General features: G+C 43.7%; 1 protein-coding gene across 1 annotated transcript in view; it reads right to left on the minus strand.

Moving 5' to 3' along the window:
- Positions 1 to 27,360, minus strand: part of CTDSPL (CTD small phosphatase like) — a 113,205-nt gene that overhangs the window by 30,868 nt on the left and 54,977 nt on the right. The window contains 1 exon segment of the mRNA XM_059162099.1: positions 1,233 to 1,387. Coding sequence (XP_059018082.1) covers positions 1,233 to 1,387 — 155 coding nt within the window.

The following is a 27,360-nucleotide window of genomic DNA, read 5'->3' on the forward strand; positions in this document are numbered from 1 at the left end:
TTTTATGATTACATTGTCAAATTTCCCTCCAAAAAGGTGTAACCGATTAAATGGCTTCTAATAACCCATTTACATCTTCTACCCTCTTTGTGGCTACCCCTCATCCAAACCAAATAGTATCTTTATAAATATCTTTGATAATTTTGACAGATGGAAAAGGCTAGCTCACTGTTTTAGTTTGCACTTCTTTGATTACTAACCATACTGAACACTTTTCCTGTTTACTGACCAACTGCATTTCTTATTCTGTGAAATGCTTGCTCAGGTCCTTCACTCACACTATTTGGGACATAAAGTTTTATGGTTTTTGTGTCCTCAATCTCAACTGTCTTCAGAGCGAATAATCGTCTTTGCCTTTCAGTGATTGTTATCTGAAATTCTTTTTTTTTTTTTTTTAAAGTTGTTTTTTTTTTTTTTTTTAAGATTTTATTTATTTATTTGTCAGAGAGAGAGTGAGAGCAAGCACAGGCAGACAGAGTGGAAGGCAGAGGCAGAGGGAGAAGCAGGCTCCCTGCGGAGCAAGGAGCCCGATGTGGGACTCGATCCCAGGACGCTGGGATCATGACCTGAGCCGAAGGCAGCTGCTTAACCAACTGAGCCACCCAGGCGTCCCTGTTATCTGAAATTCTATTTGACTGAATGACTGTTGCAATCCCTGCTTTCTTCTTGCTTGTATATTTGTGTGACATCTTCTTGCTCATCCTTTTACTTTCAGCTGCTCTGAGTCACTTTGCTTAGGGCATGTCTGTTAGGCAGCATGTGGGTAGAGTTTAGTTGTTTTTTTTTTTTTAACATATTATGAAAATCTGACTTAAAATTTTATATATGACGGGTTTAAAGAATATATAACAAATATATTAGACAAAGAGGTTAAATCCCTTTATACTTATTATCGGTTTTTGGGATGCCTCTGTTTCTCTGTTTGTCTTCCGTGTCTTTCTCTGCTACTGGTTCTTCAGCTTTCCATTTCATGCAACCAACCACCCAGGACAGAATGTTATAAAAATGTGAAGTGATTCTTATAACTGTCATCAAGCATGTGCTTCAGTTGCTAAATGGGAATGACTGAGATATCCTGACAAAGAAGCTGACCTTTTTGGTCAGTTCAGATCTTTCAGTTAATGGCTGTACACGTAACCATCACAGACCCTTATTCAGGATATCCACGAAGGGTGGGACAGATACGCAGCCACAGAGGCTCTGCTGACTACGCAGTTCGCGCCCGCACTGACCTTCTGAAGCCCACCGTTCTCCTCCACCAGGGGCGGAAGCACACTGGAGCTGCTGTTGGGCGGCGCCTCCACATTGTAGTCGCGGAAGCAACAGAAGAAGGAGCTGAGGATGCCGCGGCTCCTCTGCTTCTTTAAGCTGACGTTGCACTGGGATGCTGGAAAGAGAAACAACACACTGTGGCCAACTGCAGCACATACTCCTAGTTGTCATGCAATGGGAAAACCCGAATGCAGCTGTCCCGCCCCAGGGAGTCCCGATACCAGGAGACCTACTCAGCACAAGAAGATGACGGGCCCTAGAAGTTACTCTGAAGGACTGTTATTCAACATGTGATTCGTAGAGGGCCAGCTGGTTGATGGAGTCCAGTCCTGCTGGCTGGACAGAATTCCTCTGACCTCAGCCCAGTGGGGGCTGCTTGCTCATTAACTGACCCATCGTCAGGGCCAGGCACCATCTGCATTCCTGAACCCAGCAGCCAGTCTTCCGACCCGGGACTGAGCACCACTTCAAAACAAAGATCCTTTCAGGCAAAATTAGACTTGACACTCTCTGAGAAACATTTCTCTGAGAAGGGTACCAAGAAAGAATCACTCTGAAACTAGTCTAACTTCATCAAGAGTAACTTCATCATGAGATAAGGTGTGTAAGGGCATACAGAAGGCCCCTTCTTAAATTCTGCTGTTTGTCAAGAAATGGATGGGAGGGCTGGAGTCCTCCATGACACTTCAACATAAACAGCAGATGTGGGACTGAGAGCACATGGTCCAGCAGGAGCAGGGCTGGCCAGGGCAAAGCCCATCTTCCTGAAACCTGGAGCAACCCTGTGCCATGGACTCATTTTCTGGCCTGTCCTGGACTCAGCCTCCCAGGGGATTGATGCTGTCCTTTCTGTTATTCAGGCCTCAAGACGAGCTGCCACAAGTCAGAAATAAAAGGCCAAAAATTAGTATAAAATAAGACACACATCTCAGGGGAGGAGACTGACAACCTGGAGGGCCCGGAGCAATGCCTGGGAATGCAGCCAGGGCTGTCCCACCACATACCATGTCTGGGTAGGTCAACAGCACTGAGCAGAGGCCACAAAAAGCCTGTCCTTGGGGTTAACGGGGAAATTACCAATGTAGGAAATGACTGAGTCCACATGATAACTTGGAGTTTATCTCTCCCAAAAAGCAGTTTTGGCATGATTCCTCTATGTACTTGAGTCATTTGTACAGCACCTTCCCTCTCAAGAGATTGCAAAACTTCTGCTAATAGTCTTGGGGTACTTTTCTGCCAGCAGCAAAACCAACATGAAAAAAGACTGAAAAACTTCTTGCCGGCAACTCCACAGGCATGGATGGCCTCCAGCCTGGGCTTGGGCGAGTGGCTCAGTAAGTGTGAGTTTAAGATTCCCATTCACTAACTACGCGCTTCAGAACCGTAACCCCCTGGAAACACTAGCTGTTTTATCTTTCTTGAGAATGCCTGGGCGCATGCCACAGGCACCAGTCTTTTCACTCAGTGCACCCGATGGCAGGCCAAGCCAGGTCACAAGGACCTCAGGGACAGAGGCCTCCCAAGCAGCAAAGCGGGGGGTGGGGGTGGCGCACACACATGATAATGACCGCTGTTTACTGAGGACCGGCCGTCTTTATTCTACTACTTTACAACCCTCACTTCATGGAACCCGCACAGCTATCCAGGGAGATCTGCATTACTGCCTCCGTTTTACCGCTGAGGGGATACAACCAGGAATTCGTATGCTGGGATCTGAACCCAAGAGGGCCTGTTCCCCAAGTGTGCGCTCTCTCTGTTGCCATGCTGAACACAGTCTAGACAAATCAGGTCAGATCAAGGAGGGAACATGCCAAATGGAGAGAAAAACACTACAATAAATTCTTATTTAATATAAAGAATTGGGTGGGGGGCGCCTGGGTGGCTCAGGCCGTTGAGTGTCCGTCCGACTCTTGATTTAGACTCAGGTCATGATCTCAGGGCTGTGAGATGGAGCCCGGTACTGGGCTCTCTGCCGGGCCTGGGGCCTGCCTGTAATTTTCTCTTTCCCCTTCCCCCGCTGCCCTGCCTCACCTCTAGAAAATAAACAAATAGTTAATTTGAAAAAAAAAATGTCTGATTGGTTAAACTGTTCTGTTGTTACTTTGGGTGCTTTAGTTTTCATGCCACACTCAAATAATTTAGTCAGAGGAAGAAAAAATATTGCCTGCCTCTTCCTTGGCTGATAGCACATTTCTCTGCAAGTAAACAAGAGATTTGTTCATGTCTCAGAGACACTGAGCAGCCGATGCCCGAGCTGGGCAGTAAATAGCTCTGCAAAAAGCACCCCCCTCAGATCTCATTTTTATCCTCAGATCACATACATCTTCCCCACAACCAACTAACAAACAAATTAAAAAATGAACTTATATGCTAAAAAAAAGTCCTGAACCTGGAGCCAGTGAGCTACTTATAATTTCTACCATATGACAGCTTACCACGTAGAAGCCACAAATAGAGCGGTGGGAGTGAGTCCCTGGGAAGGCTGTCACCCCCTGAGGGGAAAGCAGCAGTTCACTTATTTATGATCTCCCTTCGGTGTACCAGGAGGTGAAGCAACCCAAAGTGGTCTCACTTCCAAGACTGAGGGAGGGGCCAGGACTCTTCCCATTAAATAAGCTTAGTTCTAGGGCCTACAGGAAGCTTTGGGAGGTCAGGGGATGCCTACTTTGCTAATCGCTCCTGGATTTGTCTGGTACTCTCAAAATCAGGCTAGCAGGGGATATGAATGGAGTTGCTCAGGACCAGCATCAGCCTCAACCCCATCCTAGGTTCTCATTTGGTCCTCAAAGGGCTCAAGATGCTGACTGGCTGGGTCCAATAACCCTACTGCCTTCCCCCTGCAAATTGCTTTCTATCCATTACCGAGGCCTGGCCAATCTAAGCCATATGACTGGCTTAGAATTGGGCATTTGACCCAACCTGGGCCAAGGAGAGTGTGCCCCACGATTCATGCTACAGCCCTTTGGAAGGATGTTTTCTTTCTGCTGATTTGCCAAGTGGGTAGGATGTAAACCTGGAGCCCCCGGTGGCTCCTTTGTCACTAAGTGAAAGGTACTTACCTGAGCATAAGCCAGAACTGAGGAAAAAGGAGCTTGAGATACGGAAAGGGATGGTTCTCTGACAATACCATCTGGGGACTTGGTTTCATTAAAACCAGATCCTCCTGGAATTTTCAGTTATGTAAGACAATAAATTACCTGTTTCTCTGGGTTTATGTTATTTATGATGGAAAAGATTATTCTTGAAACCGTCAGCTCCCAGGCAAGGCAGTGTAGAAACACTGGTGAACCACACAGGTACCGTCCCTAACTCTGGCACGACAGACACTGAACCGTACAAGGCACTGATGGGGCCCAAAGTCTAGATCTGGGGTATGGTAGAAGTTATCTCTTAGAAGAAATGTTTTCTGAGTTGGGCTGACAGTGCATACAATTGCTGGAGGGGGCAGGGAAGTGGGGAAACAACAACGTGTAAAGGGCCTGATGTGAGAGACAGCACGATGTATCTCAGAAATCAGAGGAGTTGCGATGGTTGATGGCAGCCTTGCAAACCAAGATGATGAGTTTGCATTTGCCTCTATGGAAATGGGGAGTAGATGAGCAGATCGTACTATAAATGTCACAGTTTGACCTCTGGAACTGGAACCTCTGAATTTAAATTTTAAATTGACTGATACAGGCTACTGATCTACATCAAAGATTTCCAGAATGCTGTATTTGCAAATCAGAGATATGGACCATTTTGGGTAAAGAGCCTAGAATGGAAATTTCTTACTTTAAAGTCGACTTTAAATCTGTACTTTCAATGCCATCCCAATCAAAATTCCACTAGCATTTTTCAAAGAGCTGGAACAAACAATCCTAAAATTTGTATGGAACCAGAAGAGACCCCGAATTGCTAAGGAAATGTTGAAAAAGAAAAACAAAACTGGGGCAACATGTTGCCTGATTTCAAGCTTTACTACAAAGCTGTGATCACCAAGACAGTATGGTACTGGCATAAAAACAGACACATAAACCAGTGGAACAGAATAGAGAGCCCAGATATGGACCCTCAACTCTATGGTCAACTAATCTTTGACAAAGCAGAAAAAAAATATACAGTGGAAAAAAGACAATCTCTTCAATAGATGGTGCTGGGAAAATTGGACAGCTATGTATATAAGAATGAAACTCGACCATTCTCTTACACCATACACAAAGATAAACTCAAAATGGCTAAAAGACCTCAACATGAGGCAGGAATCTATCAAAAATCCTAGAGAAGAACATAGGCAGTAACCTCTTTGACATTGGCCACACAGCAACTTCTTTCAAGACATGTCTCCAAAGGCAAAGGAAACAAAGCAAAAATGAACTTGTGGGACTTCATCATGATCAGAAGCTTCTGCACAGCAAAGGAAACAGTCAACAAAACAAAGAGGCAACCCATGGAATGGGAGAAGATATTCTCAAATGACACTACAGACAAAGGGCTGATATCCAAGACCTATAAAGAACTCCTCAAACTCAAGACCCAAAAACCAGATAATCACATCAAAAAATGGGCAGAAGACATGAACAGACACTTCTCCAAAGAAGACATACAAATGGCTAACAGACACATGAAGAAATGTTCATCATCATTAGCCACCAGGGAGACTCAAACCAAAACCACATTGAGAAAGCACCTTCCACAAGTTAGAATGGCCAAAATTAACAAGACAGTAAACAACATGTGCTGGAGAGGATGTGGAGAAAGGGAAATCCTCTTACACTGTTGGTGGGAATAAAGTTGGTGCAGCCACTTTGGAAAACAGTGTGGAGATTCCTTAAGAAATTAAAATTAGAGCTACCCTATGACCCTGCAATTGCACTACTGGCTATTTATCCCAAAGATACAGATGTAGTGAAAAGAAGGGCCATCTATACTCCAATGTTCATAGCAGCAATGGCCACAGTTGCCAGACTGTGGAAAGAACCAATATGCCCTTCAACAGATGAATGGATAAAGAAGATATGATCCATATATATTATAGAGTATTATGTCTCCATCAGAAAGGATGAATACTCAACTTTTGTATCAACACAGACAGGGCTGGAGGAGTTTATGCTGAGTGAAATAAGTCAAGCAGTGAGAGTAAATGATCATATGATTTCACTTACTTGTGGACCATAAGGAATAACATGGAGGACACTGGGAGATGGAGAGGAGAAGTGAGTTGGGGGAAATCGGAGGGGGAGACAAACCATGAGAGACTGTGGACTCTGAGAAACAAACTGTGGGTTCTGGAGGGGAGCAGGGTGGGAGGGATGGGTGAGCCTGGTGGTGGGTATTAAGGAGGGCATGTATTGCATGGAGCACTGGGTGTGGTGCATAAACAATGTATCTTGGAACACTAAAAAAAATAAAATTATAAAAAATAAAAAATAAATACAAGTTACATGGAGATAAAAAAAACTAAAACTAAAACTAAAAATAAGTCATATGGAAAGAAAATGGGCTTTGGAGTTATATTTTGTGTTCAAGTCTCACCCTGCATGGGTCAGCAAGTGTGACTTCATCTACCTAAGCCACACCACTAATACAGGAATCTTCATACCTATCCTTGCAGGGAGGTCTGCTGTGTGGATGCACACTTCTCTCTTGTTCAAGAGAGAAGATCTACCAGCACCTTAAAATACAGCAGCAATAGACTGATTTTAGGTACCGAGCAGTGTCTCACTGTGAACATTCAGAAGTTAGCGTGTATCCAAACAACAGTCCTTACAGAAACAGCTGGCTTTATGAGAAAACATGGAGGCAGTCCCATTTTGGTTTTGGTTATGTGAATTCTAAGCTTAGAACTTGAAGTGGCTCCTTAAAACTTTACTTTCTATCCAGTGAAGGTTTCTTTGCATGATGACGATGATGATGACGATGATGGAAACGAAACAAATAAAAGGCAGATCCCCGTGTGAAGCTTAATATTAAACCCTAGGACTCAGGACTTTTCTAGGAACTCTTACATGAAATAAGGTTAGAAAGAAAAGTATTGTAATTAATTAGAAACATGAAACGACCAGGGGAAAGTCCACCGAGGTGGACAGTGAGGTCTGGTCCTTCAGCGGGATCAAGAGGACTGGTCTAAAGAGCTACCAAACTGTATTTATGCCAACAGATGGAAAGTGCAAGTGGATCCACCACAAGTGGGTCTGCACCGGCTAGGAGGGGGTACCGCTATCCGCTTAGACTTCCTGACCTACCTGGTTCCCTTCTGCATCCAGAAATTGAAATGCTGACTCAACATAGCGTTACATATCTTACCAGTGTGATAGCCGCCCGTGCCACCTATCACTGCCCGAACAATTCTCGTATTCTGACCTGGTTTAGACTGCAGGTGTGGGGAGACTCTGGCTCCATCCTGAACCCTAGCTTCAGGCAAACCTCTGGGGTCTACATCGACTCAGAGCTTCACATACTCACTGCCTTTGTCAACACCCCCACCCATCTGTCCTTATCTCAGATCTGACCTGGAACTTCCACCGCCCCACACACATCCCTACAATCAAACGAGTGGTTCAGGATGAAGCACAGAGAAGCTGGAACGTAGGTGGAAATGTTTGCTACTCTCTGGGAATCCATCCCCAATCATTCAAGTTTCTCCCCAAGTGAAGAAACTGCATCTTGGCAGCTACAGAAAACAAAGAAGGTTTGCCTTTAATTTCCACGGTGCCAAGCCAGCCTACATGCTGGCACAGGGGCCAGACGGCCAAAGACCCAGCATAACAGAATTTCTAGGAGAAAATGGACTCAACACAAGAAGTCTATGCCAAAACCTGCCCCCAAAATTGGCTTCTTCCTCGTCACAAGAGCAGAATCAAGAAAGGTACTCCATAGCCGGTTTGTATCATCATGTGTTCACACAGAACATTAAAAACATGTTCAAGGGAGGGTCTGGGTGGCTCCGTTGGTGGGCATCTGCCTTCTGCTCTGGTCCTGATCCCGGGACCTGAGCCAGGGGTCCTGGATCAAGCCCCACATCGAGTTCCCTGCTCGGCAGGAGGCCTGCTTCTCCCTCTCCCACATCCTCTCCCACATCTCCCTCTCCCCGCTTGCGTTCCCTCTCTCTCTATCTTTCTCTTGGTCAAAATAAATAAATAAAATCTGAAAAACAAAACAAACATGTCCAAGCATCAACGTGGACACCAATGCTGTTAAGGCTACAAAACCACACATCGGAGTTTCCCAAGGAAAACGTGCTTCTTCACACGTGGGGACGTCAGAGCACATTACAGCCTGTGAAGACCATGCAGTTGAATTCACAACTATGCTACTACAGAAAAAAGCTAAACACCTTTTTTTTTTTTTTTTAAAGTGGGGAGGGGAAGTTCCAGTGGCCGGCGTTTAAATGAATGCACCCTTTCTTCTCTTGTAGGACTGGGCTGCAATCTCTGGAATGCATCCCAGGGCCGTGGTTTGGAGTGGGTGTCTAACAGGAAATTCTGGGCAGTCTATGCATACATTACATTCCTTTCCCACCCCCAAAAGAGTGGTCAACAAACACAACTTTCCTCTGTTTGAATAAAAGGGGGGCTGTTGACGGGGCTGCTGGGGTGGGGAGAGGCCAGGGCACAGACCGCACAGAGTTCAAAGCAGATGTGGCTGCTGAGAATCCAAACATCCTTTTCTCCTAGAAAAAGGACTTAGTCACTGTGTTACCTTTTGAGATATCCAGGCAGTCCCTATATCTAGTTCCAAGTGATAAAATTCCCCTGGCAATTTTACCCGGCACTCTGGAAGAAGTGTCCCTCCAGATGACACCCCACTTCCCAGTAAGGAAACGGAGACTCAGAGTACTCACATCTGTGTGGTGAGGGTGCTGGGGTTTAAGGCCAGAACTGCCTGACTGCAGGGCTCCCAACCTTCCCACCAGCGCTCCCCGTCTCTCCCCTGTCCTCTTCTGGGTTTGGGGTTTACTTCCAAAAAGAAAATGAATATGAGGCCTTGTGTTGCGTGCCATTACTCCAAAGGCTGCAGTTCTGAAAATTCCAAAGTGAGGCAAGGATACTAGTGCTAGGCCTCTTAGATAAGGTCAGACACAGTGGTTGTTTCTCTGAGCGCTAAATGTCCCCCAGGCCACCAAACTCTGTGACTCAGCTCCCAAGGAGTGCCCCTGTGCTAGGAATGCCCTCCACGCCTCAGCATGTCCCAGACCCCTGGCCCGAGGCCACACAGCTCCTAAGTAACAAGGCTGGACAGAAACCAGGTCTGTGGGAGTTTAGAAGGGAGCTCTTAGCCATCACTGTACAGAGTCTGTTTTTCATAGCAAGAGCCCAACTAAATACCAGAACAAAGGATTTAAGTAGAAAATGCACTTAAGAGGAAGTAAAGGTTAAAATTTAACAGTAATCAAATAAATGAACACTTAAACAGAGAAACCCAGTTTTGTACCTGTTAAATGAATAGAAACAATAGAAATAAAAACAGAGAGCCAACACAGTGGGGAGGTTTTGACGGTCCAGGCCCCTTTGTTCACGTGTGGCTGGTAACTCGGTAAACTGGAACAATCCACTTGAAAAGCAGAGGAGTGATGTGTTGAAGACCATGAACTATTCATGAAAACATGTGCATGTCCAACAGAGTAGGAATGGTTAAGTAAAACGAATGCAGAGCAGCTGGACAGAATACTGTGCAGCCATAAGAAATGCCACTGGGAAGACCCAGGGAGAAGTGCCTGTGGTCACCATCTGAGGAAGCATCTCAGAAACACTGCACATGCCTCATGTCTGTAACTCTGTCCTGTGTTTCTGGACAAGATCTGGAATGTAGGCTCCAGAGCTATGGGCTTGGAACTCATCTTGTTCATGCCTGAGTCCCTGAGACATAGAAGCATGCTGGTACCAATAGGCCCCTCGTGACAGATGTTTACCGAATGAATGAATGTAAGAAAGGAAACTCAGAACAATGAAAATGACCGAGATACTATTAGAAAGAGTATCTTTCTGTTCAGAGAGAGGTCAGCCCAAGTAGCTACTCTGACTGTTCAGAGAGAGGTCAGCCCAAGCAGCTCTGCTTCCTGGGAAGCCCTCTTGACCACATCGAGCCTCTTCCTCCAAGCTGCTTTAATCTATGCCATCCACTTACGGCCAACCCGAGGAATCCACCCTAGGAATCCAACTCTTAGCTCCCAGACATTTTTAGTGAAGGTGCACAACCCCTATAGAAGAATTAGTGCAAATTTTCAGAGAGCGAGCGATCAGATAAAATTCACCAGTATGTTCAGTAAGACAAGGTTAACTGTTATTTTTCTCCATACTTTAAAAAAATCATTTCTCAAGTTCTACAATCTATAATGGAAAAAATAGAATGTTAAAAATGTTTGTCTCTACTTAAAAAAATATATGGGAACATCATATATCTGATACTCTTTTACAACCTCACTTTGATTCACTGTATTATATTCCACTGTGTGGATGTACACTATGCCATAACTAAACTGACTTTGGACACTTATGTTGTTTCCTTTAAAAAAGTATTGTGACAAATACTGCAGTTTGTTTGCAACAGCAATGCTACGAACAATCTAGTTGTCCACTGATATGGGACAAAATAGAACAGATCCTGGGTGTGGAATATTCTACAGATGTTAAAAAGAAGGCTGCAGCTCCATAGGTACTAATATTAGCTAACATTTATGTAAGATGTGCCTGTTGCTATTTTATGCACTTTCTAAACAGTGACTCATTGAACTGTTTCAGTAATCTTATGATGTAAGGACTATTACTGTACTCTTTTTATAGATGAGGAAACTAAGGCCCAGAGAAGTTAAAAAAAATTGTCTAAGATGACATAGCTAGGAAATAGTAGAGTTTGTTCAAAACCCCACTCACCTGTGCTTCTCTGCAATTATGTTGCCTACTGATAATGGAGCACATTCTGAGACTTATTAAGTGAGAAAAGCATGCTGCCATCAACCTTCAAATACAAAATTAAATAGATTAGCAAAATAAAAAGCACAAGTATGTGTCTATTCTCACAAGTGCAAAGAGCATCTCTGGGAGGATTTATAAGTAACTGGTTGCTCCACGGCAGAGAAGTGGAGGACACAACTGGAAGGAAAGGAGAATTATTTTTTACTCTATTTCCTTTTAGTATCCTTTGAAGTTTGTATTACTTATTAAATTAATAATCCTATTAATGTATCATGCACTGTAATGAGTAAGAAATATCCAAAATAATACTACAATGAACTTAGTCTACATAATTTTAAGTGCATGTCTGATTATCCCATTAGAAGAAATTCCTAGATGTGTAATTGCTAGGACCAAAGTCTTTTTTTTTTTTTTTTAAAGGTTTATTTATTTATTTATTTGACAGACTGACATCACAAACAGGCCTCACAAGCATCACAAGCAGACATCACAAGCAGGACCCTGGGATCATGACCTGAGCCAAAGGCAGAGGCTTTAACCCACTGAGCCACCCAAGTACCCCATAGGACCAAAGTCTTTGGAAAAAAAAAAGTGTCAAGTCTCTCAATACCTGTGGACAATCTGCCACCTAGAGGGGCAGTGTCAATGTGCATGCCCACACGCAGGTTATGCCACGGAGGCTGGGCCAACATGGAGACTGTAAATAGCCTCCGGCAGTCTGGAAGGTGGAAATGGCAACCCTTTTGCTTTCATGTGCATGTCTTTGATTGCCATCCAAGTTCTATAATCTCTCCTATAACTTTTGGCCATTTCTCTTTCTTCTCCTGAGAACTGTGCTTATGTACTTTTTGCCTATTTTTCCATTTTTTCTTTGATTTTTTTTTTTTTTTTTTAAAGATTTTATTTATTTATTTGACAGAGAGAGATCACAAGCACACAGAGAGGCAGGCAGAGAGGCCCGCAGAGAGCGAGGGAAGCAGGCTCCCGGCTGAGCAGAGAGCCCGATGTGGGGCTCGATCTCAGGACCCTGAGATCATGACCTGGGCCGAAGGCAGAGGCTTTAACCCAGTGAGCCACCCAGGCGCCCCCTTTTCTTTGATTTTTAAGAGTTCCTTTATCCTATATTGGAGATGTAATCCTCGGACTGTTCTGTACTGGGCGGTTATGTATTGAAATAGTCTCAGTTTGTTTTAGGCCTTTTGCTTTTGTTTATAATGGCTGTAGATATGCAAAGCTTTGAGTTTTTAGGGAATCAAATCTAATGATTTTTTAATTGATTCCTTCCCACACTAATATGATACACTCTTTTTTTTTTTTTTTTTTTTTTTTTTAAGATTTTGTGTATTTATTTGAGAGAGAGTAAGAGACAGAGAGCGAGAGAGCACAAGCAGGGGGAGCTGCAGGCAGAGGGAGAAGCAGACTGCCCGCTGCTTCCATGGAGCCTGATGTGGAACTTGATCCCAGGACTGGGAAATCATGACCCGAGTTGAAGGCAGCCACTTAACCAACTGAGCCACCCAGGTGCCCCCTAATATGATAAAGTCTTCACTTAAGTTTTCTTCTCATTCTTTTTTGGTTTAAAGGAAATTTCTATTAAATACTCTATCTGTTTAGAGTTTATTCTGTATACAGTAGGATCTATGAATCTACTATCCCCTCCCCCCCCCAAGATTAAATATCCTAATACTACTGATTTAACAATTCACCTTCGTACACTGATTTGGGCATTGTATTCTATTCTATTTCCTCCCAACCCACTATACTTCACTCCATTCCTCCGCTTCTGCCACTAACACAAAGCTTTGCTACTGCAGGTTTTTGTTTTATATTTAACAGTACCAGATCCCCTTAATTATTTTCTTTTCAAAAATTTCTTGGATAGTCTAACCCCTTATGCTTCCAGATGGATGTCAGAATCATTTTATCAAGTTCTAAAAAAACATACCATTGGGATTTGGTTGCATTAGGCTCATAAAATATACATCCACTAATTCCATTAAAGTAATTAAAGGAAGGTTAAAACGAAAAAGTTAAAAAAATCTATTTGTTGTACCTTATTCCTAAACATTGTTCTAAGATTAAAAATGGCCTTGGGTATCAGCTTAAAATAGACTGTTACAACTATAAGATATTTTCTGTAACTCCCACGATAACAATAAAGAAAATACCTATAGAAGAGACACAAAAGAAAACAAGAAAGGAATAAAACGCATGTCACCACACACACACAAAAAAATCAATGACACACAAGATAGCTAAAAAGAAAAGAGAGAGACAAAGAGTTGCGAGACAGAAAATAAAATGTACTGGTAGGACCTTCCCTCTCAGTAATTAGCACAAATGTTAACAGATTAAACTCCCCAATCAAAAGACATAGAGTGCTTGAATTGATAAAAAAATAAGATCCAGCTATATGCTGCCTATAAGAGACCCATTTAGATTTAAGAATATACATAGGCTGAAAGTGACAAGACAGAAAAAGACATTCCACGCAAATGGTAAATGAAAAAGAGAGATTTTAAGTAAAAACTGTCACAAGAGACAAAGAAGAACATTATCTAATGGTAAAAGGGCCAATTCATTGGAAAGACAACAATTATAAATGTATATGTACCCAACACTAGAGCACACAAGTATGTGTAGCAAGCCTGCACAGAACTGAAGGGAGAAACAGACGGTGACCCAGTAATAGCAGATTTCAGTAATGGATACAACATCTAGAGAGAAGACAAATAAAGAAACAGAGGACTTAAACAACATGAGAGACCAAGTGGACCTAATAGGCATATACAAAACATTGCATCCAACAGTAGCAAACACATATTTTTCTCTAGTGCATACAGAACATTCTCCAAGACAGATCACATGTTAGGTCACAAAACAAAGATTTAACAGATTTAAGAAGACTGAAATCATACCAAGTAACTTTTCTGATCAAAATGGAATTAAACAAGCAATCAATATTAGAAAGAAAATTGGAAAATTCACATATATGTGGAAGTTAAGCAACACACACTTGAATAACCAATGGGTCAAAGAAGAGATCACAAATACCTGAGACAAATAAAAATGAAAACACAATATACCAAAACTTACAGGATGCAGAAAAAGCAGTACAAAGAGGGAAGATGAGAATGGCAAATATCTTCATTAAACACGAAGAAGAATGATATCAAATAAACAACCTAACTTTATACCTCAAGGAAAGAAGAGCAAACCAAGCCCAAAGTTAGCAGAAGGAAGGAGGTAATAAAAATTTTAACAGAAATAAACAAAATAAAGACTAGAAAAAGAATGGGGAAAAAAATCAATGAAACTAAGAGGTGGCTTTTGGCATAGAGAACAAAACTGACAAGCCTTTAACTAGGCTAATTAATAAGAAAAGAAGAATGCACTAAAATAAAAAATGGAACATGAGGCATTACAACGGATGTCACAGAAAAAAAAATTATGAGACAATTCTGAAATGTTATATGCCAACAAACTGGATAATCTAGAAGAAACAGGTAAATTTCTAGAAACATACAATCTACCAAGACTGAATCATGAAGAAAAACAATTCAATAATGAATAAGGAAACTGAATCAGTAATCAAAAATTTCCCAACAACAACAACAAAAAAAGCCCAGGGTCAGATGGCTTCACTGAAGAATTCTATCCAACATTTAAAGAAGAATTAATGCCAATCCCTCTCATACCCATCCAAAAAATTAAAGAGGAAGGAACACATCACTCATTTTATGAGGGTAGATTCATCTTGATATCAAAGCCAGACCTACAAGAAAAGCAAAGCACAGACCAATATCCCTGATGAATACAGATGTAAAAATCCTTAACAAAATACCACCAAACCAAATTTAACAACACATTAGAAGGATCATATACTATGAGGTATCTGTGGATTGCAAGGATGGTTCAACATACACAAATCAATCAATGTGATACACCACATTGACAGAGTGAAATATTAAGACCACATGATCTTCAACAGATACAGAAAAGGCATTCGATAAAATTCAACACCATCTCATAATAAAACATTAAAAAATGAGGATAAAAAGAATATAATAAGTATTTTTACATATGTAGACCATAGTTTTTTTGTTGTTATTGTCATTATGTTACAGTTAAACATATCTCTCCTATGAAATGGCTCCCTTTCCCCCTTTGAAAAGCCCACAGTTAACATCATATTCAAAGTGAAAAACTGAAAGCTTTTCCTCTAGGATCAGGAAGAAAGCAAGGATGCCCATTTGCCATTTTTATTCAACATAGTAGTGAAAGTCCTAGCTAGAGCAATTAGACAAGGAAAAGAGATAAATTGTTAAAAAAGAAGCAAAGTTATTTCAGTTCACAGATGACATGATCTTATATGTACAAAACCCTAAGGATCCCATAAAATACTATTAAAAGTAACAAATGAATTCAGCAAACTTGTTGGATACAAAATTAACGACAAAAATCAGTAGTATTTCCATCTGCTTACAGTAAACAATCCAATGATGAAAGGGAAATTAGGAAAAGAACTGTATTTTCAATAGGATCCAAAAAAATGAAATCACTTAGGAATAAACTTAGCCAGGGGGATGAAAGACTTGTACACTCAAAATTACAAAATACTACTGAAAGAAATTATAAAAGACACAAATAATGCTAAGGTAGCATGTGTTCATGGATTGGAAGCCTTAATATTGTTATAATGTCCACATAACCCAAAGGAATTTAGAGATTCAGTATAGCCTCTATTAAAATCCTAATGGCTTTTTTTTTCCCCCCAGAAATAGAAAAAAACCTCCTCGAATTCATATGGAACCCCAAATAGCTAAAACAATCTTGAGAAAGAAGAACAAATCTGGGAGCCTCAGATTTCCAGACTTGAAAACATACTAGAAAACTACAAAACTGTATGGTGCTGGCATAAAGTCTAATGGAACAAAAGGGCCCAGAAATAAACTCACACATACATAGTCAAATGATCTTCAATAATGGAGTCAAGACTACACAATGAGGAAAGTACAGTCCCTTCAACAAATGGTGTTTCTGAAAACTGTATATCCACATGCAAAATAATATAATTGGACCCTTATATTACTCCTTACACAAAATCAACTCAACATGGATTAGAGACTTAGACTTAAGACCTAAAATTGTAAAACTCCTAAGAAACACAGGGAAAGCCATTGGTCTTGGCAATGATTTCTTGGATATGGCACCAAAAGTGCAGGTGACAAAAGCAGAAACATCTAAGTGGGACTGTAACAAAAGAAAAAGCTTCTGCACAGCAAAGGAAACCACCAGCAGAGAAGGCAACCTACAAAATGGGAGAAAACATTTGCAAACCCTGTATCTGGTAAGGGGTTAATATCCAAAATACATATGGAACTCCTATCACTAATTAGCAAAACAAAACAAATAATCTGATTTTAAAAGTGGACAAAAGATTTGAATAGACATTTCTCTTAAAGAAGACCTACAATGGCCAATATGTATATGAAAGGATGCTCAATCATCAAGGAAATGCAAATCAAAACTACAATGAGATATTATCTTACACCTGTAAGGATGACCATTATTAGAGAAAAAGCAAAACAAAACAAAACAAAAACAAGAGTAAAAACCACAAGAGAAAATAATAAGTGTTGGCAAGGATGTGGAGAAACTGGAACACTTGAGCATTGTGCTGGAAATCTAAAATGGTGCAGTCCCTGCAGAAACCAGTCTCATCATAAAGCAGTACTATCAGCCCTCAGAAGGCAGTGAATTCACTAGCACATGTTTATTTAGTGTTTATTCTGTATCAGATAGTGTTCTAGATGGACAAAACTTACAAACATCCCTGCCTTCCCTGAACTTACTTATATTCCAGTGGGAGGAGATAGACAATAAATAAACATGTGAAGTATAGAGTATGTTAAATGGTGAAAAGTATTGTGGATCAAAGTAAAGCAGGAAGGAGGTGAAAGAGACATGTATTGGTGTGTGTGTGTGTGTGTGTGTGTGTGTGTGTGAGATTTCAAATAGGGTATCCGGGGGAAGACCACACTGATAAAGTGACACCGGAGCAAAGGCCTGAAAGAGGTAGAGACAAGCCTTCTAGAGGGGCTCAGAGTGCAGCAGGTGCAAATGTCCTGGGGTGGGTAGGAGTGGGGGGCATTCTGGCATGTTCAAGAACAGCAAGGGAACCAATGTGGTTGCGAGAGACTAACTGAGTAGACAGTGGTAGGAACAGAGTTTGGTGGTAAAGTACTAGGTCAGGTAGGGTCCACAGGCCACTGGAAGGACTTGGTTCTTCCTCTGATCAGGATGGGAAAGTTGGAACAGCCCGATAAAAATGGCAGGCTTGGGGTGCCTAGGTAGCTCAGTGGGTTAAGCCGCTGCCTTCGGCTCAGGTCATGATCCCAAGGTCTTGGGACCGAGCCCCGCATTGGGCTCTCTGCTCAGCTGGGAGCCTGCTTCCCTTCTTTCTTTGCCTACCTCTCTGCCTACTTGTGATCTCTGTCTGTCAAATAAGTAAATAATATTTTAAAAATGGCAAAAACTTACAACAGAACTTAAATAAACCTATTTAGGGCCAAAGTCAGGTCCTGTGGAGTCACCACCCCTGAGGAACAGTCCTGGCTTTGGAGAACTATCACCTCTTTAAGGAAGGAACCTCACAATTGATATATCTCCTCCACTTCTCCCATTCTGCTACCCACCTTCCATCCGCCTCCACCTATACTCCACCCAGCATTCCTTCTGTAACGTTTCCCTACCCTTACCTGTCTGTCAGCAGCTGCCCTACTCCTAGAGTCAGATATATACTTTGTAGGACTCTGTCCAAAACAGAAATGCAGGGCTTTTTGTGAAAAAAGTAAGAATTTTAAGATAGTAACAGCAGAGCATGAAACCAAGTGTGTGGCCCTCTGTAGGGTATAGGACGCACACCCATGAAGCTCACCCTGCTTATTCCTATTTTACCCAAGAAGGCAGATGAAGGCAAAGCCTGGGGAATGAGGCCTTCCTCCCATCCCAAACGCAGCCCCAGTTAGAGGTGCAGAGTAACAGCACCCCTTACCACCTTCTACAAAGAGCTGAACAGGTCTGGGAGGAGAAGAAAGACCAGCACAGGAACCAGCAGAGGGAGGGCAGCCTTTTATATGGCAAGGACAACTTTCTGAGGGGGAGAACCAGACACTCAAAGACAACCCTGAACAGAAATGTTTCCTGAGTACCTCCTTTGCACTGGGCTTGAGGGAACAAGACAACAGTGGATGATACAGGCAAGTATACACAGTAGTTGGCTGAGGCTTCCCTTGGACAGAACAGTTTCCCAGGAGAGATGGGGCTGCAGCTGGGCCTGGAAAGATGGACAGAGGGACTATGGAGGGATATTTATATGGGGGCAATGGAAAGTTACAAGGGCAAGCAAGCAGCCTGTGTGTCTGAGGGGCCATGGAGAGGCCAATCTAGGTGGTGGCAGAAGATGTCCCACCAGGTAGGACCATGGTGGGGGAGGGCCTTCAGCCTGAAGGCAGTGTGTGTATATGGGGGGGGTAAGTGTCAGTGAATGCTCTGAGGAGGGACAGGGACAGGATGAGAGCTGTGCTTTTGGAAGGATTGTCTGGCAGTAAATGAAGGACAGACGGCAAGCAGGGGTGAGGGCAGAGAGGTGGGAACCCACCCAAATTAGCTGGGAAGAGCCTTCCTACCATCGGGAGTGGGTCTGTCCAGATGGACAGACATGAGGGAAGGTTTAGATCCACATTTCCAAGCAAGCAACAACAAATAAGAGAACTGTACATCCCTGAGACAAAGTTCTCTGGCAGGATGCCCCAAACCACGTGCATCCCGCAGAATTCCTAATTTTAGAAACCAGACTGGAACTTGTCTGACCAAAATAAACCTGGCCCCAAATATTTACTTTTGTCATTATTTTGCAATTGTGGAGGCAGGAAGATCAACATAAGCCCAGAAGGTTTTCCATGTTACCCACCAGGATAATTCCTCATGGTGCCCTCTAACCCTTGCTGGAAAAGCTGGTAACTACAATACCGGGGAGTCTCCGAGTAAAAGTAAAAGCTGTTGGCACCAGGTCATTTGTCCCTGTTTTTCAGTCTCTCAAGTATCAACTTTGGACTTCATAACTCTTTCAAATTCCTTTTTCGCATGGATAAACAAGCCTCCCAATCGTGGGATAGCAACCACAAGGGATAAAAGAGCAAATGGCTGGCCTAGAGAAATTTATTTTCATCACATAAACAGGACACATAGCACTCCTTCCCTCTCTCTAGGCCAAATAATGGAAACAGTTTAGTATGAATCATGATGAACTCTGAAATCTTACTGCAAGAATTTTAAGACAAAGGAAATTTCACCTTGGACTAGTTTGAAGCATATGGCAAGAGACCTGTTGTCCTTGTTCCCAGTTTTCAAACACAGAAACTCTTCCCTATTTCGTTTTAACAAGAGAAAGGTAAAACAGAGGTTAGGCTTGTGACATTTTGATAAAAAGAGGCATCAGCTCTCATGCATATGGACAGAGGTTTTCAGATTCATTTTGAAATTTCATCAAATCACATGTTTGTGTCATTTCTTTGCTACAATCACAGTTTTTCTGACAGCCTAAATAAGTGTTTTACTACTGTCTGAACCTTATATTGCTTCATAAGTGCGTTGTTTCATGTAAAAGAAATAGAAAAAAGCAAGGAATACCTAGAAGGCTTGTTCGTATCAACCAGCTAAGCGTTTAATAATTCAGATGGAAATATGTACATTTAAATGTCACCATCGACAGCCTATAGTTTTAACTGTACATTTTTAATTCCCATAAGAGCATGACTTTTTAATAAATCTATTTAGTTATTTGTTCCTTAACCAGGAATCTTCTAGGATATAACCTTTCTAAATGGAAAAAATATTAACAAATGACCCCAAGAAACCTCTCAAGATAAAAATCCTTAAACCACATATTTCAAAATAAGCCCCATACTTTGGGGGACTGAACATGGAATAAGAAGTACCATGTGACTCTTCCTACACAGAGTTCCATTCTGCCAAGATCAGATATTTTAAGAACACATTTGAACTATCAGTTGGGATGCAGTCCTCTGGAATTCTTCACGGCATTTTTAGGGTTCCCAGAAGAAGAGCTCAGGGCTCCTTCCTCCAGCTGACTACTTCCGTATCTCTTCAGGCACACCAGCAACATGGACAGTGACCTCAGCTTTCCCTTCCACATCCCCCACAGTCAAGCTGCTGCCAGGCGCAGGCTCTTCTCCCATCTGTTCAGCCGTCATCCTGGCCCACGCCACCACCCCTCCCTCCCTGGGACCTGTGCAATAGTCTGACTAATGACAGGTCTCTCTGCACCCACTCTTTCAGAGCAGTCTTTTCTGAAATGCAGATGTGCTTAGGCCCTTTGCTGCTTACAGCCCCTCGGTGGCCCCCCATGGCTCAGACCGGGCTGCTGTCATGTTACAAGAGACGAGGTAGCATGGAACAGAGTGAAGGATGCTAGAAGAACTCACCCCTTACTGTCCACGATGGAAATGTGGCCCTGGCTCATCAAACGCCCACAGGCTGGGAGAGTCCTGCAGGCCTACGGGCTCTGAGGCTGGGCTGGCCTGCAGCCTTGAAGGTAGTTCTTCTGCAGAGACACGCCAGTGGCCCAGGCCAGGAGGTGGCAAGCCCCCGGCTGGCGAGCAGGCTGTGCTCACAAGCCTTATTTTGCCAATCACTTGTTTAGGGCCTGGAACATTCTTTCCCATAAATACCATGTGACAAAGAGTGATAAGGTGCCGTAAAAGCTGATTTAACCCATAACTCAACAGAGCTACCTTTGCGAGGAGTAGAGATTTATCTGGCGCTGGAGAGAAGGATGCCTGCTAGCTCCTTTCATAAAGTAACACCTTGATCCTCTCTACTCGGCGCAGAGGAGAATCTCTCCATGGGATGGAGCAATTGGGACTTCGTAGCCCAGTTTTTGTCCTGAGATCTGCTTTCACTTTGGGAATCCAACTGGCCACTGCTACCCCTGCTTCAGGTACGTCAGGGCACTGCTCTTCAGGCCGCTCGGGCTCAGTCTGGGCACAGACCCGGGGCTTCATGCTCCATAGCGCCACAGGTCTGAGGATAGCACTCAAGAGTCAGACTGGGAGTCACCTCCAGCCACCGCTAATTCGGCTGCCCTGGCAATCCTCTCCACAGGAAGTCTCTGGGGCTGTCCCGGGCTACCTCTCTACCCCGAAGCCCAAGTCTTCATTCCCCACGACTTGGGAAGAAGTCCTCAAGCACATGTGAACTCCACAGAGACAAGGCCTGAGATGACAGGGTACAAAGAGAAGAAATGGGCTGCCCCAGGATGACCAGGAGTTGTAATGATCACTGCCTTAAAGGAGGGACATCTGCCTACCACACAGGGAAGGACTCACGGACCTGAGAGAGTCCAAACACATCAGCTTAAAAGTTGTACAGTGTGTGTGTGTGTGTGTGTGTGTGTGTGCGTGTGCGCACGCATGTGTGGTGGTAAGGGATGGGACTGCTTTTTCACACTAGCTATGTGCCAGTGGCTGACTAGGCACTGAGAACTTAAAATCAGTTAAAAAAATGTTTCTGTCCTCAAGAAAGGCCCATACTAATGAGTGGGAGGGGACAGACACACACATACCCAGCTGCCTATAACACAGCTTCTAAATGTGGACGTAGGACTGTGGCATGGGTCAAATGTGTCCAGCAGAATGGGCACTGGTCCTGCACACTGTCTGGTCTCTCTCCTGCCTGTGGAGGAGACGGTGCCATGGGGCACGTGCCATCCTGTTAGCCAAGCACGGTGGTGTTGCTCCTCACGTGTGAGCAGTGCAAAGAATCCCAAATAGCAGCCGTCCCCAACAGCCCCTCCTTGGGCAAGTCACTGAGCTGCTCCAAAAGGAAACTGTCAGCTGGGAAATAAAGGCCCTGTGCTGGCCACCTCCAGGGGTTCAAGAAAGAGATAAAGTCATGGGTGAGAAAGTACCAGGACCGCTCTCTCAGCTCCCTCTCTCTCTGGTTCCTTCATGAGGGGTCTGGTTGTCCGAGGCTCACAAAGGCCGAGGGTCACAGATGTAAACGCACAGCTGGTGGAGCCGGGCCCACAGGGCTAAGAAATGCAGAGGGTAGTAGGGCACATGGGGGTTGGGGCAGGGAAGAGACCAGAACTGGGCTGAACTATTATGTCTGCTTAAACCTAAGTGAGCTTAGGTTTAAAAGACTTGCCCGTGTCCATACAGCAAGGGGAAGACATCCACATGAAATCCCTAGTGACTGACAGCACTGCAATGCAGGTGTGAAAGGGACTGTCGGTCTTGAACCAGTCGCTGGTCTTCCCTCCCACAAGGTCACTTGTTGAAAATACCACTCTTTATGAGGACGTTTCCATCGTTTGTGCCTGGCCCTCGACCATCCACAGACCCAAGTGAGGAAGAGCCTGGGCCTCCCCCACACCCCCTGCCAGGGCGCCCAACAGGGCCTGTCTCCCCTCCACTCCGCCATGAAAGCACCAGGGCAGATGTTCACAGGCAGTGGAAACACATCTGATCTGAGGGGGAGCAGTACTACGGAACAGTTCAAGCTGCCAATTAAAAGGAGAAGACTGCTTCCTTCCTGAGGAGTTCCAGCAGCTCCCACCCCTGCTTGCAGCAGCAGGCAAGTCAGCTCGGGAGAGAGCTGCCCCCACAGTGCTCAGTCTCACCGAGACCCGGCAAAGGCCAGGCAGCCTTCCGCCTGCTGGAGGGAAGGTCTGAGGAGCTCAATTCTGGTCACCAGGTTGGTTCAGCCCCCCCAAGGCAGGGCGCCGAAGCACATGCTCAAAGACTTCAAGCAGAGATGTGAATTCCTGTCTTTCATCCAGAAACTGTTTCTCACGACTTAGCAAAATCCTTTCTGTCCTACAGAAGGTTGAATAAGACTCCCCAACAAAGGCAGCCACATCTGAACCCCTGGGACCTGTAAAATGTTACCTCTGTAGCAAAGTATACTTATTCCATTAGGGATCTAGAGATGGGGAGATGACCCTGGATTATTCAAACAGGCCCTGCATGAAATCCTAAGGATGCCAAGAAGGTCAACATAGGAAGTAGGAGACAGGAGAAAAGAACAGGAGGCTGGAGTTAAGTGAGGAAGGGGTCATGAACTGAAGAATGCCGGTGCCCCCGAAACCAGAAAAGGTCAGGAAACAGATTGTCTCCTAGAGCCTCCAGAAGGACCCAGCTCTGCCAACACCCGACTCTAAGCCAGCAAAGCTGATTTGACTTCTGACCTCTGGAACTAGGAGGGAATGTGAGTGTTACTTAAGCTTCTAGCAGAACCTGAGAGAAGCAATCACCCTACAGGCTTCCTAACTCTCCAGCCTCTTCACTGAGCTTTCTGGACCCTGCCTGATTTTGCCAGCTCCCTTCCCCAGCCATCCTGTGGGTTACCTCACTGGGCCTACTCACTGAGGGGAATGCCCTACAAACCAAACTTCCTTCTCTGTCTCTCCTGAGGCCCGGACACACATAACTGCTGGAATCCAGGAGGGTCTGCAGAAGCTGATGGAGGGCCCATTACCCTGAAGAAGGGGAGCCCTGGCCCTCCTTCCATTTGGTCCCTGATGATTCTTCCTCCGCTTCAGGGTCCCATCTGCTAAATAATTCTCCAGCTCCCGAAACTGCAGCCTTCCACCGATTCCTCAGCTTCTCCAGGACCTGGTTTTGGATTAGCAAATACCTTTTGCCATCAAATCCCTCTGAAAATGGTCCTCCACACCTGCCCCGCCTCTTCCTATTCCGGGCTCTACCTCACACTTCACTTTTAAAATAAAGATGGAGGTGAAAACATATTCAGAGATTCTGTCCTGTCATGTCGTGTTAATTATTAACTTGAGCCAAAATTCCACAACTGTTTTTCCAGGGAAGGGAAAAGCTTTCAATTCTGAACTGAGGACACTGTTTAGAATGTCCTCAGGTGAGGGATACAGTCTTGAAGCAGACTCCTGGCAACAGCAAGGATACTCTGACCATGAGACCCTAAGCCCAATTTCCCAAGGGTACAGAGTTGAGTGTCTTTTATAGAAAAGTATAGTTTCTAAACTTTAAAATATCAATGGGTGTACATTTTAAAAAGGTACATACAAGGACCCTACTATAAAATACTGCAAGCTGAAATGAGCTGCTGTGGGACGGGAGGAGGGCAGGAAGAAAGGCATGATCCTCTCAGCCCAAGGGGGATTTCCGAGCCACCCAAAAACCACTGGTATCACACCGAATCTATTTGTGTATTACACAGTCTTTTCGATAACATCTATTCCCACCGACACAAATCCTATTACAATAAAAGGTGCTCCTGCCACTCCCACAGTGCCCCTTAGGGTTCTCCTCCTATGATTCTCCAGGTCCTGTTTCCCCTTCCAGAGAGGGAACAGGAGGGAGAGAGCAGTGTTTTCCTCATGGTTCTGACTGGCCAACAGCAGCTGATCACACATAGTTCTTTTTTTTTTTTTTTTTTTTCACACATAGTTCTTAATGTTTGTTGGGTGAATGATTCAAATTGTTTCCAAGCTCCAGGCACTGCCATTTATTTAAGATCCCACCTGATGCAAAAAGACAAATGAGAAACAATTCTACCATAATTGAAGAGTACAATTTCTTAGCGTCACCGTAAAGCAATATACGTCTGGTCTGTTTGTTTGTGAGCATATTCAAGCAAAAGAACATGGGATGGAGAACTAGTAAGAGACTGTGCTGATATAAAAACAGAATGTGACTGGCAGGACAGAATGAAGTTAGGATCCTCCAGAAATAGGAGTCCAGATGATATTCCCAGGGAGAAGCAGACTACATTGATAGGCTGGGGGACTCCAAGAGCTACATTAAATACAAGAACTATTGTAATACAATAGTTCTTGGGAACTATTACACATGTGTCCTTAAAGGTAGTGAGGCGGTCTGGGAGCAGGGGCATGACACCAAGAAGAGACTAGGCACACGGCTCAGGGGGTCACAGGGATGCCTGCCAGCCCAAGCAGACACAGGGATTTCCAGAGCTGGCAAAGCCTTGGCTCAATGAAGCAAGCAATGGGGGCAGGTTGCGCAGGGGTGGAAGGGGCTCCAACAAGCTAGACTTAGAAATTTTCTGATACCAGGTGGATTTTTTAGTTCCTTACTAAAGATACAGAGAAATGAAGGGACCTCAGCAACGTCAGAGTTGGTTAGAGGCAGAGACTATGACTTAGAGCACCAGGCCCAAGGTCTGTTCTCTTACTCAAGAAAGCAAGTACACATGTGAAACTGAGTATAAAGAGCACATTTCCTTCTGGAGCACCCTTCTGTATGTTTCTGGTTCTTCCCTGCCCCTGCCTTTGCTTCTGCTCGCCACCTCTCCTCACTTCATACACCTGCCAGGCCTTCTGCTGGCCCCTAACTCTTTCTTACCTTTTAAGGCCCAGTTCCATGAACCAAAATCTCCAATTTCTCTGCCTTAATTCCTACTATGCTTTTGGGCACTTGGCTCATCTAGCTCTTCTCTCAAATTTTTACTGTCAAACACAATAGCACTGAATTTTACACTTTGCTTCTTTGTGCATATTTGCCACCATATTCCCACTGCCTGGATACTCAAATTAAGGTTGAATGAATCAAAGAACCAAGGCTTCGTCACTTACAGTTTGTCTCTGGCTGAGGACAGGAACTGCCCAACACTTCCTTTAACACTCCTTTGAAAGTTATAAATAAAAATTTGATGACTGAGTAACACTGTGTACTAAATAGAAACATTTAATAGTAAAACTATATCTAGTACACTGTGGTCTGGCGTTTGCTGTAAGGCTACATTTTCAAGTAGATGACATCAATCTAATAAAGTCTAAATTTATTCATCTATATTGTGATATAATTTAGGACAATTTATCCACAGATAATTTTCTAAATAATTACAATGAGAGTGTCTAACACTTTAGGACAAAAGATGTGCCATAAATATTAAACAGGAAATACAAACACTTTCTTACATTTCATTTGTATATAAATCAGAGTGGAAAACTCATTTTGCCTGAATAAAATTATTCATACTCTGCTAAGTTCTATTTTAAAAGCTACAATAGGGGCACCTGGGTGGCTTAGTGGGTTAAGGCCTCTGCCTTTGGCTCCGGTCATGATCCTGGGGGTCCTGGAATCAAGCCCTGCATCAGGCTCTCTGCTCAGCAGGGAGCCTGCTTCCCCCCCACTCTCTCTGCCTGCCTCTCTGCCTACTTGTGATCTCGGTCTGTCAGGTGAATAAATAAAGTCTTTTAAAAAAATAAAATAAAATAAATAAAAGCTACAATAATTTAGTTGTAAAGATATACCTTCTTTGCCTTTGAGCTGTGAGCTCCTGAGGAAAGAAACTGAGTTCTTGTTCTAGCCTTCCTGCATTTGTCCTTCCCTGTACTATGCTCTGACCTCAACGAGGCATAGGACCTCGGTGCTCGGTAAGTGTCTGCTGAACAAATGAATGAACACAAAAATGAATGTGTACACTTCCCAGTAAATGTTCAAGAAAATGTTCCATTCCTTTCAAACTCCAAAGCAATGAACATTAGCAATGGAGTCATTGGGCACCTCTCTTGATCTAGAACACTGGAGAGATGGGATGAAGTTGGATGAAGATTACGGCATCTCAGTGGGTAGAAAGAAGCAGGACACCTAGCTACGATTCAGGCTCTGCCTGGCACCTGTGTACCTAAATGTGGCACCTAGATCCTGCCTCTCTGGGCCTCAGTTTCCCTAACCGATCTCATTTAGCACTACCCACCTGCCCCCCTTCCTGTCAGGATAGTTGTGGTTTTTGGGAAAAACACTGTGGTTTCTGAGAAAGCACTTTGTACACTATAAAGCAATGTATTTGTGTCTTCAGGTTCCCATATCAAAAGCCATTTATGCCGGGTATCTTAAAATAACAGAAATTTACTGCTTTACAGTTCTGAAAGCTAGAAGTCTGAAATCCAGGTATCTGCAGGGCCATATGCCCTCTTGAACTTGCAGGGAGAATGCCTTGCTTCTTCTAGCATCTGATATTTGCTGGCAACCCTCGCTGCTCCTTGGCTTGTGGATGTACCACTCCAATATCTGCCTCTGTCTTCGCGTGGTCATCTTCTCCCTGTGTGCCTCTGTCTCTGTGTATCTTCTCTGCTTCTTATAAGGACACAAGCCCATTGGGTTAAGGG

The sequence above is a fragment of the Mustela lutreola genome, chromosome 2, assembly GCF_030435805.1.
Source record: "Mustela lutreola isolate mMusLut2 chromosome 2, mMusLut2.pri, whole genome shotgun sequence".
NCBI lineage: Eukaryota > Metazoa > Chordata > Mammalia > Carnivora > Mustelidae > Mustela > Mustela lutreola.